The sequence below is a fragment of the Ranitomeya variabilis genome, chromosome 3, assembly GCF_051348905.1.
Source record: "Ranitomeya variabilis isolate aRanVar5 chromosome 3, aRanVar5.hap1, whole genome shotgun sequence".
Lineage (NCBI taxonomy): Eukaryota > Metazoa > Chordata > Amphibia > Anura > Dendrobatidae > Ranitomeya > Ranitomeya variabilis.
This window is the reverse complement of record NC_135234.1, coordinates 12,676,340-12,692,648: the sequence shown is the minus strand read 5'-3', so window position 1 is coordinate 12,692,648 and position 16,309 is coordinate 12,676,340. Positions and strand designations below refer to the sequence as shown.

General features: G+C 46.5%; 1 protein-coding gene across 1 annotated transcript in view; it reads left to right on the top strand.

Annotated features, from left to right (window-relative positions):
• BOC (BOC cell adhesion associated, oncogene regulated) overlaps positions 1 to 13,252 on the top strand; it is a 65,479-nt gene extending 52,227 nt beyond the window's left edge. Inside the window, exons 4-19 of the mRNA XM_077293669.1 lie at positions 3,368 to 3,514; positions 4,957 to 5,100; positions 5,188 to 5,481; positions 5,582 to 5,854; positions 5,943 to 6,226; positions 6,516 to 6,675; positions 6,771 to 6,881; positions 6,967 to 7,173; positions 7,629 to 7,810; positions 7,933 to 8,038; positions 8,240 to 8,362; positions 8,584 to 8,796; positions 11,583 to 11,788; positions 11,925 to 11,992; positions 12,152 to 12,327; positions 12,449 to 13,252. Coding sequence (XP_077149784.1) covers positions 3,368 to 3,514; positions 4,957 to 5,100; positions 5,188 to 5,481; positions 5,582 to 5,854; positions 5,943 to 6,226; positions 6,516 to 6,675; positions 6,771 to 6,881; positions 6,967 to 7,173; positions 7,629 to 7,810; positions 7,933 to 8,038; positions 8,240 to 8,362; positions 8,584 to 8,796; positions 11,583 to 11,788; positions 11,925 to 11,992; positions 12,152 to 12,327; positions 12,449 to 12,600 — 2,846 coding nt within the window. The 3' untranslated portion in view covers positions 12,601 to 13,252. The remainder of the gene's footprint in view (positions 1 to 3,367; positions 3,515 to 4,956; positions 5,101 to 5,187; positions 5,482 to 5,581; positions 5,855 to 5,942; positions 6,227 to 6,515; positions 6,676 to 6,770; positions 6,882 to 6,966; positions 7,174 to 7,628; positions 7,811 to 7,932; positions 8,039 to 8,239; positions 8,363 to 8,583; positions 8,797 to 11,582; positions 11,789 to 11,924; positions 11,993 to 12,151; positions 12,328 to 12,448) is intronic.
• Positions 13,253 to 16,309: the final 3,057 nt, after the last annotated feature.

Here is a 16,309-nt window from a genome sequence, read left to right as displayed (position 1 = left end):
CAATTTAAGAAACCTTCACCCCTCTACCCCACTTATTGAAGTTGCCGAATGCTTGTTGTCTGTAGTAGATCTTCTTTTTCCTTCCACCTTCTGGAGAACATTGCTGAGGTTTTCGTTAATACCAGACACTGAGCAAAGAAGCCAAGTACCCAGAATTAACTTTTTTTTTTTTCTTGCACATTTTTCCTTTTCATGTGTCCCGAGTTTCATCTGGGTTTGTTTTTCTGCCCTGAAAAGAGAAAATAATAAAACAAAAACATTAGGAGAGAAAACTGAGAACTTGGAGCTATTATTTTTTATTTGCTTGATTGGAAAGTCAAAAAGTGACATTCCTGCTCGATGATTAAAGGTGAAGTCTGATTACTCTCCAAAGGGGCTTTAATTTTTCCTTAAATGCCTGGATTAAATGCTTCTCTACCAATTTATGTCAATTTCTTGCTTGTTGAGCTGAATGTTTGCTTATTGCCAAATAGTTTTTTTTTTTTTTACTATTCCTCTCGAATATTTCCATTTTTATTAATGTTTCTTTTTCTTCGTGATACAGAAATGCTTGATTTTGTGAAACCATTTTTAGCTGATCCTCCAGTGAGGGATCTATGGAGACATCAGGGCTATTGTCCATCATTGGTTCATTTACTGTCAGAAAAAAAATAACTCAGTTTGTCCTTTATGGAAAATTTTTGACCTGTTGAGGTTATAGTGGCGCAAATACATTTAGGAGATGAAATTGGTAAATTTGGCTGTGATTTGACACCTGAAACTCCTGCCAACAACCAGAAGAAAAGGACCATAGTGCTTCATATCCATAACTAAAGGACCTCAGAAATTGCTTTGGAAAATGCCCACCAAGGCCAAAGGTGCAACTCTCTGATGCCAAAATACACAGCTTGATGTAACTCCCCTTTTAAACGCTTTCCAATTGGCAGGAAATGACTGCGCTGACACCATAGGCGCTCACATGTTTTTAATTTCTCATTAACTTTTAATTAAGTTTCCTTTACCAGCCCTTCTCCTTTATTTGATTACCTTTTTCTCTGTTTTTCTACTTTCTGGATTTTGAGTGTTTTTGGGTTTTGATCTTTTTCTTTGTATCGTTGTTGTAGAGCGTTGAGTTATGGGTGATCTGTGGTTTCTCCATCTTCCCAGGAATAGCACCACATCACAGAATCTATCGCAGACAGTTCGCAGCTGAACTCTGTTTAAGAACCTCAGGGTTGAGTTACAAAAAAGCTTCCGAGTCCCATATAGAACCATTCAGAGGAGGAAATGTTTAAGACAAAATCTTAAGACAGTATGAATTCTATCTGAACTATCGATTCATCTCCTGACAACCAAATGAAAAGTTTTTCTAGAACCTCCTGTTTACATCTCAAAACTTCTTTATGGTTTCTCATATTGCATCTCCTTTAAGGTTTATCGTCTTCTTTTTCTTAGCATAATTGTTTTCTTATGATTTGTTCATTGGTGGACAGACGGCCTTGACTTAGTCAAGGCTCCATTTGATTGTTTTATGTATTGTCCTTGAGCTTCTAGGTTCAATGATGTTGATATCTAGGTCATGAAGAATCTTTAACATGGTTCTTCACTCTTCATACTTTTCCTCTTCATTTTGCTTCAATGATTTCGATATCTATCTATGTCATGAAGAACCCCTTGTGATGTGGTTCTTCATTTTTGACAATTTTCCTCTTTTGTGATCTCTTTGAAAGCTTTTTGACAGGGTCATTGCTGTTATTATCTAGGTCATGAAACACCTTTGAGACGGTTCTTCAGACTTCATCCTTGTCCTTCTGAGACTCTAGTAGTAAGGTTGCTAATCTTAGCATATTTAGATAGATACTTATTATTTTTCTTGATGTTGTACGAGAACATCCAACTTTCACAAGACCATCAAGATATTCGCTTAGAACAAGACAGATGGAGACTATGAGAACTTCGTATCTGAAGACCTGCACACAAGCTGTGACCACTGTGGTCAAAGATTTCATGGACTAAAGGACTAATATTTTGGCTAGAGCCTCTGAACGCCGTGCCAAGTTCTCACGTCCTTGGTTTGTTTTTGCTGTTTTTTCTCCAGGCTCTGGTCCGATGTTCTGTTTAGTGGAGGATGTAATATGTTTGTTACAATTGACACTGTTCTGCTGTCAGACTAGTAAACACCGGCTTAGCGACATTCCACTCGGAGCTTGATCCCAATGTTTACATTCGATGGGCGGCTGTCGAAGCCTTGATCTCCCGAAGTAACGTCTATCTGTATCTTAAGGACATGCTCTCATGTAGACCTCTGAATCTTCTTCTAAACCTTTTATACTGGAGAATTCTTGCACAATTTTCAAATTATTTCTTTCCCCTCCATCTCTTTTCCTTTACAAAGAGAACTTTTGATTTTTTTTTCTGTATTTTTTTTTTTTTAACATTTAATTGAAAGCAGAAAGTCTCTCTTTTACTTGTGTCGGCGGGTCATGGAGCAATGTGTGTCTAGAATGGAGAAGCCACTAGGGATGTATGAAGCGTATGTTGGCCAGAAGCATTGGCTTCTCTCACTCTCGAGCTCGTTGGCCTTGCTTCTCGCCTGCTTTCTGTCCAGGCACAGGAAGGAGAAAAAAGAGAACTCAGCTGCCAGTTCAAGGGAGGGAGAAAGGGGTTGGATGTGACTGGAAGGGGAGACTGTTAAATTGGGGACCCGGCCAATGATGACAGAAAAAGAAAAAAAACCTGAGTGTCTGAGATGTGTATAGGGGCCTTGGAGAACAGGCCTGTGATTGATGGGAGCTGGCTGATCGGCCCGAGCCTGGAATGTGCGCTGGGAGATTGCTAGAAAAACAGTTCCTAATGGATTTCTCAAATGTACCAGTATGAAGCCTGGGCCAGAAACCAAAGCCAGTTTAGCCCGATTTTTCCATTCTACAGAAACAGAGGCCCTCCTCGCCCCTCCTTGCAAGATTAACTACTTGTTGTCCCAAGTTTCCTTCTAGAAACCCCTAATAGATGGCGACTACAGCCTGTTTTAATTTGTGACGTCGTCAATATATCCAGATTTTTACAAAAATATTCTCATGAAATTGATGGTGATTGAATATAATTCCAGACATGCAGTACAGACTGACACCGATGAGAAGCAGCAGAGAGGAGGCAGATTGTAAAAAAGTTGAGAAAAAGTTTTGAAATTATTGTGAACTTAGTAAAATAATGAGAAGATTGTTATTATACAGTTTGATAAAAAAAAGGATATTAAGTAACATGAGAGGGGACGATGTTACTGAGGCGTGGGACTCTCTGCGCCGGAGCTTCGTACATATTCGGTATTCTCCCCAGTACAGACCGTGACCTGGACTAATTATAATATTCTCTCATTTTGCTTTTACAGATCTGCAGGATTTTAAGTTTGACACGCAACACGATATCGAAGTGGATGAAGGAAACACGGCGGTCATCGCCTGTAACGTGCCGGAGAGTCACCCCAAGGCGCAAGTGCGGTACAGCGTCAAGCAGGAATGGCTGGAGACGTCCAGAGGTAGGGAAGGGAGCCGGCTTTTGGAGTATCTAATAGTGATGAACGAATATACTCGTTGCTCGGGTTTTCCCCAGCACGCTCGGGTGACCTCCGAGTATTTGTTAGCGCTCGGAGATTTAGTTTTCATCTCCTCAGCTGAATGATTTACAGCTATTAGCCAGCTTGATTACATGTGGAGATTACCTAGCAACCAGGCATGTACTCAGCCTGGCTATCAGCTGTAAATCATTCAGCTGCCTCGATGAAAAGGAAATCTCCGAACACTAACAAATACTCGAGAGGTCACCAGAGCGTGCTCAGGAAAACCCGAGCAACGAGTACACTCGCTCATCAATAGTATCTAAGTCTCCATCTGCCAGGCTGTGTATCTAATCCTATAATGTGTAATATGGTCCGCTGAGCCATGTATCTAATCCTCTGACTGCTGAGCCATGTATATAAGCCTCACGCGAGATACGTCCTTGTGCTCTTGGCCGGGTGTCAGTTCAGCTCGTCTCGGCCCCGCAGCGCAGGACACACCTCATCTGCGGTGAACATGTCCGGAGCTGCAGCCGCTGCGGGCCTGACAATCCTCGCTGATCTGGAAAGTCATAATACTGAAAGAGGAGAAACGTTTGTCTCCAGGTGACGGAGCCGCCCCAGGCTGCACCGCGTTCTGCTCTGCCTGCAGCACCCTAGAGCGCAACCTGTCAGATCCGCTCAGACTTAACCCTTTCACCACCTATATAAAGAGGGAATAACGTGGCTCTGCCTCCCTCTTGTCTGTGGGTTCGCTCATAATTGAGCGATGAGATTACATACCATCCCCTGTAGTCTACTGAGCATGAGCAGACATTAAGAGGTTAACCTGACAGTCGATGCCGGGATTAGGAGGGCATGGACTGGCGGTATCAGGTCTCGGAGTGTCAGCCTTTGTTAAGCTTCTGGTGTCAAATAAAAATTAAATAATAATCCCCCAGGAGGCACAGACAATGTGATCCTTACCTGCTGTCACTTCACACCGACGCCGTCCAGGGGCGCGGAAAAACAATATGCAGGAAAAGGATAGAGACGGCAGCATAAACGGGCACAGAACAAGTCATGCTGGGGACTGGTTATATACTAGATAATATATGATGCCCTGTCCGGAGTCTCGCCTTATGATAATGAAGTATGGCGTACAATCAAAGAGAACAGCATGTTTGCAAAAGTCAAAGCTTGCCCATGAAAAAAAATTAAGATCCATGTGTTATGAGACTCCTCTCAGCTCTGTTTAATGACTAAGTGGCTCCTAGAGGGTGGGTTTTATATTTCCAGGTCCTTTATTGTTGCTTTGTGTGCTTTGATAAGACATTGAATGAATGTGGTGGTGCCAGGTCTTGTGATGTCAGTAGGATCTGGGCCCCCATCCTGTTTTCAAGTCTTGAATGTTGGGTTGACTTGTTCATTCCTTGTGCCCGCAGATAACTACCTTATCATGCCCTCGGGGAACCTACAAATAGTGAACGCTACCCAGGAAGATGAGGGAACGTACAAGTGTGCGGCATACAACCCAGTGACTCAGGAGGTGAAGACATCGGTGTCCAGTGAACGACTTCGTGTTCGACGTAAGTGAGGATGACGAATCAATGAGAACTTTCAGAACCCTAGTTTTGCTCTGTTCTAATGTTCATTATGTCCATTACTTACTTTAGGTTCGACAGCGGAAGCCGCCCGTATCATTTACCCACCGGTGGCGCAAACCATCATTGTCACCAAAGGACAGAGCCTCATTCTTGAGTGTGTAGCGGGTGGCATGCCACCACCCAAAGTCTCCTGGGCAAAAGATGGAGCCGATGTCAGTGGTCAAAACAAGACTCGCTTCTTGCTCACCAACCTCCTCATAGAGGCCACCAGTGAGGAGGATTCTGGGACCTACACCTGCACGGCCACAAATGGGATCGGAGATGGAGGTTTGGCCTTCATCTTCTATAACGTACAAGTTTTTGGTGAGTTTCTAGATCAGTGGAGATCTGATTGTGGGATTGTGACCACACTTGCTTCCAGGACCATGATATTTCATGATGTTCCATAATATTTTTCCTTCAGAACCACCAGAGGTCGATATGGAGAGCTCCCAGCAGATGGTCACCTGGGGTCAAAGTGCAAAGTTCACGTGCAATGTCAGGGGTAATCCTCAACCCTCAGTGGTTTGGTTGAGAAATGCCATGCCGCTTTTACCTAGTTCAAGACACAAGATTTCCAGGAGGATCCTACGGGTGACCAGTGTGGGGCCGGAAGATGATGGTATCTATCAGTGTGTAGCCGAGAATGAGGTTGGGAGTGCCCAGACATTGACTTTCCTAATGACCTCAAGGACAGGTGAGAAATATTTGTGTGGTCCTAAAATTTGACAGGTTGGTGAAAGGTCTTCATTCGTAATAATCTCCCTGCTATGTTTTACATCCAGGGGCTCTACCAAACCTGGAATCGGAAAGGGACACTTTTCCTCCGACTGCACTTCCGATCCCGGATGACAAACATCTGCTCTTAAAGGCTCAGTTGAAACCAAGACTTCCCACCCCAGGGTTACCAGTGCCATGTTTGCTTGACAAGACCACTGTCTTCCAGCCTGAAGCGCCAATCATCCTCAGCTCCCCTCGGACCTCGAAGACAGATTACTATGAACTGACTTGGAAACCCCGTCACAATGGCGGCGCTCCGATTCTGTTCTATACCATCAAACACCGCAAGGTAACCAGAGAGGGATGAATTCAGCCACCTCATCTGATACTTATACAATACAAGGGGTGAATGGATTTGCCAAATGTATAACTTTTAGTTTTATAAAACAACTGGTGATGGTTTTAGTGGATCCTAACCTTTGAACCCCACCTCATTAATAAAACAAAGGTGCAGAGGAACCTGGCACAGCTCCATGCCCTCACCCTGGTCCCTTCAAAAGTTCTACTGAACGGTTGGGGTCACCAGAGCAGATCTTGTCTTCATATTTGCCATCTGACATTTCCATACTTTGCACCAGGTGGTCAATGCCACAGATGAATGGACGGTGTCCCGTGTTCCTGGAACGCAGCATCGGCAAATACTCACCAAATTGGACCCTGGCAGCTTGTATGAAGTGGAGATGGTAGCATATAACTGCGCTGGGGAAGGACAGACGGCCATGATGACCTTCCGGACAGGTGACTTCCCCTGATTTTTGGTGCTTATCGCCCAATTTTTAGTGAAACTGTGGTCATGAAATAATAATTGATTTTTTATTTTTTTTCATTTGTAGGTCGACGTCCAAAACCAGAGATCATTGCCAGTAAAGAGGTTCAAATCCAGAAGGATGATCCTGGGACGAGCACAGTCAGCAGCATCCAGCCCGACAACAACCGGCTATCCCGTAAGTAAACTGATAAATGACGATGAGTCTTGGCCAATAACAAAATCAATGTGGAACAATGGAGCAATTTCCATTCTGATTACAGCTCCCGAGGCTCCGGACCGACCCACTATCTCCATGGCTTCAGAGACGTCCGTGTTTGTGACGTGGATCCCGAGAGGCAATGGTGGATTCCCCATTCAGTCTTTCCGAGTAGAGTATAAGAAGCTGAAGCAGCCTGGAGACTGGATCCTGGCCACCAGTGATATCCCGCCATCCCGGCTGTCCGTGGAAATATCAGAGCTTGAGAAAGGTAAGGGAGGCATGCACGTTTTTGCAGTAGGTGACAAAGTCTTGAAGGTTTATCGGGTGACGCCCGAACTGAGCAGCCTCATAGACGGAGCAGCCTCTATGGACTGAACTCCTACAGTGACGATCATATTGACCTGCTTGGAAACCCTGTGAACCTCTCCCTACCTGTCGACATTGGCGGCGTTCTTCTGATCGCATGGTGTGACGTCATGCATGTATTGCGCCTCAACCATGAAATCACAGCGAGGAGGTTTTCAGGGCTTCCTTCTAGTGACCACGGGCTGCTGATGTTACCATTAGACCAGGGCCCTATTGCGTTTCGGGGATACGAGGAGATTTCCAGTGGAAGTTTTGGAAATGTTTACATTTTTTTGACATTGTCATCATCCTACCTTGGCCATATTACATGATGAAGCTACCGGGTGTCTTATTGTCTTGATTATTTTCCTTCTTTAGGAACCGGCTACAGATTCAGGGTGAGGGCACTGAATATCTTAGGAGAAAGTCAGCCTAGTGCGCCCTCCAAGCCCTACATGGTGTCGGGGTACAGCAACCGCAACTACGAGCGTCCGGTCACCGGACCGTATATCACCTTCACTGAAGCCGTCAACGAGACCACCATTATGCTGAAATGGGTGGTAAGTGTCCTGCCCGGTTGTGATGGGGGGTGTGGGGTGCCCACGTGTGCTGTGGTCATATAATGAAAACTATAACTCTCATCATCTGTGTAGTCATAGTCTAGTCTTCCTTCTTTCCGTAGTACTTTCCGGCGAGTAACAACAACACCCCCATTCACGGCTTCTACATCTATTATCGCCCCACGGACAGCGACAACGACAGCGACTACAAGAAGGACATGGTGGAAGGTGAGTGGCGATTTCCTCCACTGCCCAGACGTACCACCAGATTGGTCGCGGGATCACTCTGTATGTAATACCGTGATGCTAGTATTGGGTTCTCCACTAGGAGTGCTGTTTTCTTGCTCTCATGGTTTTACTGTACATTTATACACCTCTCTTATGTCCATCTGTACATTTACACCTGCAAATGTCACTCCCTCATCCCAGGTGACCGTTACTGGCACTCCATCACCGATCTTCAGCCCGAAACCTCCTATGATATCAAGATGCAGTGTTATAATAAGGGCGGTGAGAGCGAGTTCAGCAACGTCATGATCTGCGAAACTAAAGGTAATTATGACGTACAGTATTACCCTCAGTGGAAAGTGAGGCACCATGTACCTCGCCCCTCACTGACATTACTGAAAACTAACAGGCCAGATAATATGGCTTCCACCAGATATCTGGAATGATTTGTAATGGAGGGCACCAATAGTGGGATCCATCCTAGGGTGCCGGCTCTGGTACCGGTGAGAGGGTCGTCATCATCAACTAGTTCTCTTTACTTGCAGCTCGGAAGTCTTCTACTCAAGGAGGTCGTCAACCGCTGCCTGCCATGCCATCACCGCAGCTGCCGCCCAACAGAAATGGGCCTCTTGGAACCGCCACGGTGGCGAGATCCAGTGACTTGCCGTATCTGATTGTGGGGGTAGTTCTGGGCTCCATAGTTCTTTTGATTGTCGCTTTCACCCCTATCTGCCTGTGGAGGGCGCTGTCCAAGCAAAGTAAGTGTCTGCAGGGTCACATCCAAAATGTTACATTTCTAGAATCTTGTATGTACCGACTGGTCTGATTTGTAGATACGATAGATCTAGAACATGTGGATGTAAGCGCTCCAGAGCATACCGAGGAGATATGAACGTTTTGGAGAATGTTATTTGGATATGAACGGTTTGGAGCATGTTGGGTGGATACAAAAGTTCTGGATCGTGCTGGGTGAAGAGGAACACATTGGATCATGTTTGGATATGAACGTTCTGAATATTGATGAGAAAATGTGCTGGGATAAGTTGATATCTGAAGATGCTCTGGTGCTAACCAAGTGTCTTCAGAGGGCTCGAATAATATGTTTGAGTCCCCGCGGCTGCATGTCTCATGGTGTTAGACAGCCAAAACATATGCCGGGATTGTATAACAAACGGGCAATCCTTGCATGTATGTGGCTAACAGATAGGCACCAGAGCATGTTCAGGTAACACCTTATGCCAGCACGACCACTCATCACTAGTTCTGAATCATCTTGGGTGAATAAGAAAATTTCTGAGCATGTTGGGTGGATAGGGATGTCCAGCAGCGTGATGGGTGGTCATACAGTGGGGAAAAAAAGTCTTTAGTCTGCGACCAATTGTGCAAGTTCTCCCACATAAAAAGATGAGAGAGGCCTGTAATTGACATCTTAGGTAGACCATAACTATGAGAGTCAAAATGAGATAACAAATCCAGAAAATCACCTCGTCTGATTTGGTAAGATTTATTTTGTAATTTATGGTGGAAAATAAGTATTTAGTCACCTAAAAACATGCAAGATCTCTGGCTCTCACAGACCTGTAAGTTCTTCTTTAAGAGGCTCTTCTGTCCTCCCCTCATTACCTGTAGTAATGGCTCCTGTTTGAACTTATCAATATAAAAGACACCTGTCCACAACCTCAAACAGTCACACTCCAAACTCCACTATGGTGAAGACCAAAGAACTGTCGAAGGACACCAGAAACAACATTGTAGCCCTGCACCAGGCTGGGAAGACTGAATCTGCAATAGGCAAGCAGCTTGGTGTGATGAAATCAACTGTGGAGCAATAATAAGAAAATGGAAGACAGACAAGACCACTGATAATCTCCCTCGATCTGGGGCTCCACGCAAAAATTCCAGAACCACACGGGGGACCTAGTGAATGACCTGCATAGAGCTGGGACCACCATAACAAAGGCTCCCATCAGTAACACACTACGCCGCCAGGGACTCAGATCCTGCAGTGCCAGACGTGTCCCCCTGCTTAAGCCAGTACATGTCCGGGCCCGTCTGAAGTTTGCTAGAGAGCATTTGGATTATCCAGAAGAGTATTGGGAGAATGTCATATGGTCTGATGAAACCAAAGTAGAACTGTTTGGTAGAAACAAAACTCGTCGTATTTGGAGACAGAATGCTGAGTTGCATCCAAAGAACACCATACCTACTGTGAAGCATGGGGGAGGCAACATCATGCTTTGGGTCTGTTTATCTGCAAAGCAACCAGGACGACTGATCCGTGTACATGTAGAATGAATGGGGCCATGTATCGTGAGATTTTGAGTGCAAACCTCCTACCATCAGCAAGGGCATTGAAGATGAAACGTGGCTGGGTCTTTTAGCATAATAATGATCCCAAGCACACCACCAGGGCAACGAAGGAGTGGCTTCTTAAAAAGCATATGAAGGTCCTGAAGTGGCCCAGCGACAGGCCCAAAAGATCACTGCTCTAGAGGAGATCTGCATGGAGGAATGGGCCAACATACCACCAACAGTGTGTGGCAACCGTGTGAAGACTTACGGAAAACGTGTGACCTCTGTCATTGCCAACAAAGGAAATATAACAAAATATTGAGATGAACTTTTGTTAATGAGCAAATACTTATTTTCCTCCATAATTTGCAAAATAAATCTTCCAAATCAGACAAGGTGATTTTCTGGATTTGTTTACTCATTTTGACTTGGTCTACCTATGATGTCCATAACAGGCCTCTCTCATCTTTTTACGTGACAGAACTTGCACAATTGGTGGCTGACTAAATACTTTTTTCCTCACTGTAGATGTTCTGCAGCATGTTGGGAGAATATGAAAATTCCTGAGCATTTTGGGTGGATAGGGACTTTCTAGAGCATGTTGGGTGGACATGGATGTTCTGGAGCATGTTAGGTGAATATGAAAATTCCAGAACAAGTCAGGTGGATAGGGACATTCTGGAGTATGTTGGGTGGATAGGAACATATTCTGGAGCATGTTGGGTGGAAAGGGACGTTCTGGAGCATGTTGGGTGGGTGTGGACATTCTGGAGTATGTTGAGTGGATAGGGACATATTCTGGAGCACGTTGGGTGGAAAGGGACGTTCTGGAGCATGTTGGATGGATAGGGACGTTCTGGAGTGCGTTAGGTGGATAGGGATATTCTGGAGCGTGTTAGGTGGGTGTGGACGTTCTGGAGAGTGTTAGGTGGATAGGGACGTTCTGGAGCATGTCGGGTGGATAGGGACATTCTGGAGCAAGTTGGGTGGGTGTGGACGTTCTGGAGCATGTCGGGTGGGTAGGGACATTCTGGAGCAAGTTGGGTGGGTGTGGATGTTCTGGAGCATGTTGGGTGGGTGTGGATGTTCTGGAGCATGTTGGGTGGGTATGGACGTTCTGGAGCATGTTGGCTGGGTGTGGACGTTCTGGCGCATGTTTGGATGGTATGAACAATCTTGAACGCGTTGAGTGCAGATGAACGCTCTGGAGTTTGTCACCATTTTCACCTCCACCTTTTTGTTTTCTTTGCAGAGCAAACAACAGACGTGGCATTTCCCAGCACAGGACTCCTGAACCCCTCCTCCTCCTGCCAGTACACGATGGTGCCGCTCCGAGGGGCCCCGGCCATCAGCACCATCCCTTACTCTAATGGGTCTGTGATGAATGGTAACTGTCCGGCTAAACTGCTGCATCCGGGTGGCAAGCAAAGAGACTACACCTCCGAGACGCTGCACAAGGTGAGCAATGGCACCCACCGTCCTCCAGTCACAGCCAGAGCTGCACTTACAGCTTTGGAGGGGACCACAGCGATGGGTGACAGCAGGGACCGGCAGATCTGTGCTGAATATATTCCATCATGTCTTCTGTAACCAGGACGAGGCCAGTACGCTGCTGGAGAACGACTCCGGACCCCCTGAGCCCTCGGACCTCCACCCCCCAGAGTGAGTCAATGGGTGTATAATCCAATCTGCCCAGTCCATGCTGTGATCTCCTTACAGTACACGGGGGGTCTGATATATGATGAGCGCTGATATTGGGGGGTCCTCACTGCGCTTTTGAGGGGGCGTTGTGACATAACGTTTCGGTATTTTTCTTTATAGGTTGTACGAGGGGCAGAGCAGCGATGTGACCGTAATGTGCGACTTGTGCGATCAGGACAGAGCTCCTCCCTACGGAGAGATCCCCCCACCTGAGGACCAAGCGTCCCCCCGAATACCGGACCCCAGCCAGACATTCCCCATCCTGTCCGTGCCCACCGAGCGCCCGCTATGCCAAGGTAACGTATGCCCCGCAATGAGGCTCTCAACACTGGAGATATGCGACATGACGCAATAAGGGCCCTGATAACAGGGAGCAGTAGACCACCGCTGTTCATCTCTGTCCTTTCTTTATGGCAGACTGCTCGTACTTCCTGCCCCCGGCAGAGATGGCGGAGAGTCTGGTGGTGCCGAATTCCCCCACGGACCCCCAGTTCCATCATATCCCAGCACAGAGCAGCGAGACAGAAGACCGACCCGGCCGACACACGTCCCAGGGACCGGCCACCTAATGGACCCAATCATGGACTATAACGGGGGACGACGGAGCCGAAATACCTGATCCTACTGAGAACGTGACCTCCTCCCACACCTGTGCCCACCAGTGTGCCGCCATGTTTGTCAGCTCAGCTCCCATGATGCTTTGCTAGGTGTGAGCACCACATTTCCCACGATGCACTGCAGTGGAGACCCTGAACCAGCAGACAGATCAGGGACCCTCGTATAGGTGCTCAGGGGCCCACGTGACCTTTCCAATATGGCCGCCGCTCTCGGGAACATGGCGTCTTCCGGCTCGTTCGTCCCCCGCGCAGCAGAGAAATAAATGGAGTCTATTTTTATACTATAGATATTTATATATTTATGTCTTGTACATAGATTTATTTTCTTTATAAGGAAACATTTGTTCGGTCAGAATCCCCCGACCGCCGTATCCCACAGCCCCCAGGACGGTAGACGAGGAGCCGACGAGACCTAATAACGTATAGCTTGCGCTAGCATGTCAGCCGGCGAGCGCGCACCGCGTATGTCCGCAGGACCACACGGCGCCTCCAGCTGGCGGAGGCACCGACGCATTATGTATACCCGCCTTCATGCAGTATGAGACATTTGGCTGCTTTCAGTATAAATGTAAGAAATGGAAATAAATCTGTATTATAAAATCTGGGCGTCCTGTCAGATCGTCATTGCGTCTTAAAGGGGCCACATCCGGTGAAACACTAATATTCCGCTCTGCAATCCCAGGTACTGCCACTAGGGGGAGCTCTAGCCAATACAATCTAGATCCCTCCCACACAAGGCCAAACCAATCAATATGGTGAGACTGGAAAGAGCAGGATCCTCAACGGCATCTTCTGCCCCCACCAGGGCTGATCCTAGCTTTCCTTTCCTGCTGCTTGAGGCAAAAATGGAATCTGACGTGCAGCTTTAAGCCTTCAGTGAATAAACGCAATTCTGTCATTTTTGGGGGTTTCACTTTAACTGTGTTCACTTTATGGCAAAATTGACTCCTGATTTTATAAGTGATCCTTATTTTTATATTTTTAAAACCTTTTTCTTACGTTGTTATAGTCTTCTTAGGGGACTTGAACTTGCTGTCTTCTGATTGCTTGTTCCAGTAGGTACGACAAATCACAGTCTGCACTGAAACGCAGCCTGGGCACAGGAGAGCCAAAATGTCCATCTTGTGGGGCTTCAAATGCAAAAGATTAATTATCCTAACATAAATACAGAGTAGTAATCCTTAACTTGTCAGATAGTACAAAACCTTACTGACAGCCATGTAGTACCCCATCTGACAAGTTATGGATTGCCGCATGTGGTCAAAATCAGAACCAGTAACAACACCGGAATGCAGCATCACAACCATCATCAGTAGAGAAATACAGCATCAAAACCATCATTAGAACATGGAATACAGCACCATAAGCTTCAATACATGAATGCAGCACCAGAACAACCTTCAGTATGTGAACGCAGCACCAGAACGACAATCAATCCATGAACACAGCACCAAAACCACAATGAGTACATGAACACAGCACCAAAACCACAATGAGTGCATGAATACAGCACGAGAACCACCATGAGTACATGAATACAGCACCAGAACCAACACGAGTACATGAATACAGCACCAGAACCAACACGAGTACATGAATACAGCATCAGAACCACCATCTGGACATGGTGATTCTGGTGCTTGATTTATTTATGGTGGTTCTGGTGCTTTATTAATCAGTACATGGAGACTGCTCCAGATTTAGCATCAGAAGATGAATACATCATCAAGCTTGGTACAACGATGAACTGCAATTTAAAGTCGGTTCCAGCATATACACTTATATTGCATGAACTTACAACTCCCAGTATGTCGTTAGCAGAAGTAAGGAGATACGGGGACTTGTTACCAGCCATCATCAGACTGGGGCATACCGGTTTGGAGTTATTCGCACCCCTTTTGTCTATGTAGTCCAGACACCTGCAGCTCATCTCTGTGGACTCACCTTTTCTCTGTCCTTCTGCGGCACATATCAACAGAGTGCCCTTAAAACGAAGTGCAATTCTAATGCCCCCGAAATAAAAATATATGCCCATGCTGCACCTAAGCCATCACCCCTCACTGTTAACTGCACAAAATATGACCCCCACACTGCCCCTCGTATGATACATTGCATCTACACAGTCCCTCCACGCTGCCAGTTCCTCACACTGTACTCCCTCACCTTGTCCCTATTTCCACACTTCCCCCTCGACACTGTCCCCATATTGTGTGTCCCCCACCTTATCCTCTGTCCACACTGCTCCCCATGCTGCCCCCACTCTATACTATGCTCACCCTGATCTCGCCATACTGTGTCCTCACACTGACACAAAGTCCTTATTTAATGGCTCCATAAAGCATTTCCCGTCCCCGCCGCCGTGCGCCCCTGTGGTGCAGCAGAGACAGCGGCAGTGTGATGGGGTCGGCTGCATGAGGTGACCTTATTACGTAGCTGGACGTCGGGGCGGGGGCTGATGAACACTCCTCTATGCCTTTTTCAGTGCTCGCGTCTTCAATTGTTTTCGTGTCTGAAAGACGTAAATGCAGAAAAAAGGGGACCACCTGTATGCTTTAGACCGGCTCTGGCGGTCCGGAGGACTAGCGCAACCCCACTTCTGGGGGTGGCAACGTATCTTGCCTCATGGCAGAAGAAGCTTTGCCGCCCACTCCACCTGCAGAGCACCTTCCTGAGACTACTGTACAGTCTCAAGATGGATAAATTGCTGCACATTTTCGTCTTCAGAAGTTTTCTCCCTCTTTATCTAGTATGTTCTTTTTGACGCTCTCCTAAAGTCAGTGATGTTACAGGTGAAGACCCTGGCACCAGGAAGGTCTCAGTGTTCTGGAGGGGGCAATGTATCCTACAATGTATTCTGGCACAGTGCGGAGCCTGACTGCCTCTGTGAGCTCCCTCCCTGTGTGAGCTCCCTCCCTGTGTGCACATCCCCAGTCACTGTAACCTTGACCAGAACCACAGGCCCCATAACATCAGCGCTCACTGCAGAACTGCTGACAGAGCCGATCAGCACACAGACTGGGAACCTCTGCGCACGGATGGGACTGTAGCAGGTGACACGGAGCTGGCGGACACCTCGCCATGTCACACCTCAGAAACAGCAGCGTTTTATCAGCTAATAAGCTGTGAAGTTTCTTCTGATTTTACAATGATTTATTAATGTTTGTGTCCTGTAATAATTGCACATTTCTACTAGACTTTGAATTTCGCACCATTTTCAAGACCTCTGCTAGCTGTCATTCTAGGGAAATGATGGACAGCAGCAGATATAAGACAGCTGCAGCTGAAGTACGGCTCCATAATGCAGATAAAAGGAAGAGGGAAATGTGGAACTAGTAAAAATATGAGGGTGAACAAGAAACGGAGATCCGCCCCATACCAAAACCTGAAATGAGGATCAGCAGTGAATAAAATCAGCTCTCAACACATAGATAGTAACATATAGACACAAATATGCTGTCATCACTGTATAGACTCCCTGATACATATATACTGCCACAGGGGAAAGCCTCAGGGAACTTCTGCTCTTCACCACCTTCAATACTGTGACTAGTCCATGAGCTGCACTCAGCAGCGGCCGCACTCAGCAGCAGCCGCACAGGTCTATCCACTGCTTTGCTGCAATGTATCAGTTGAGTTCAGTGCATTATCTATACTGGATTCA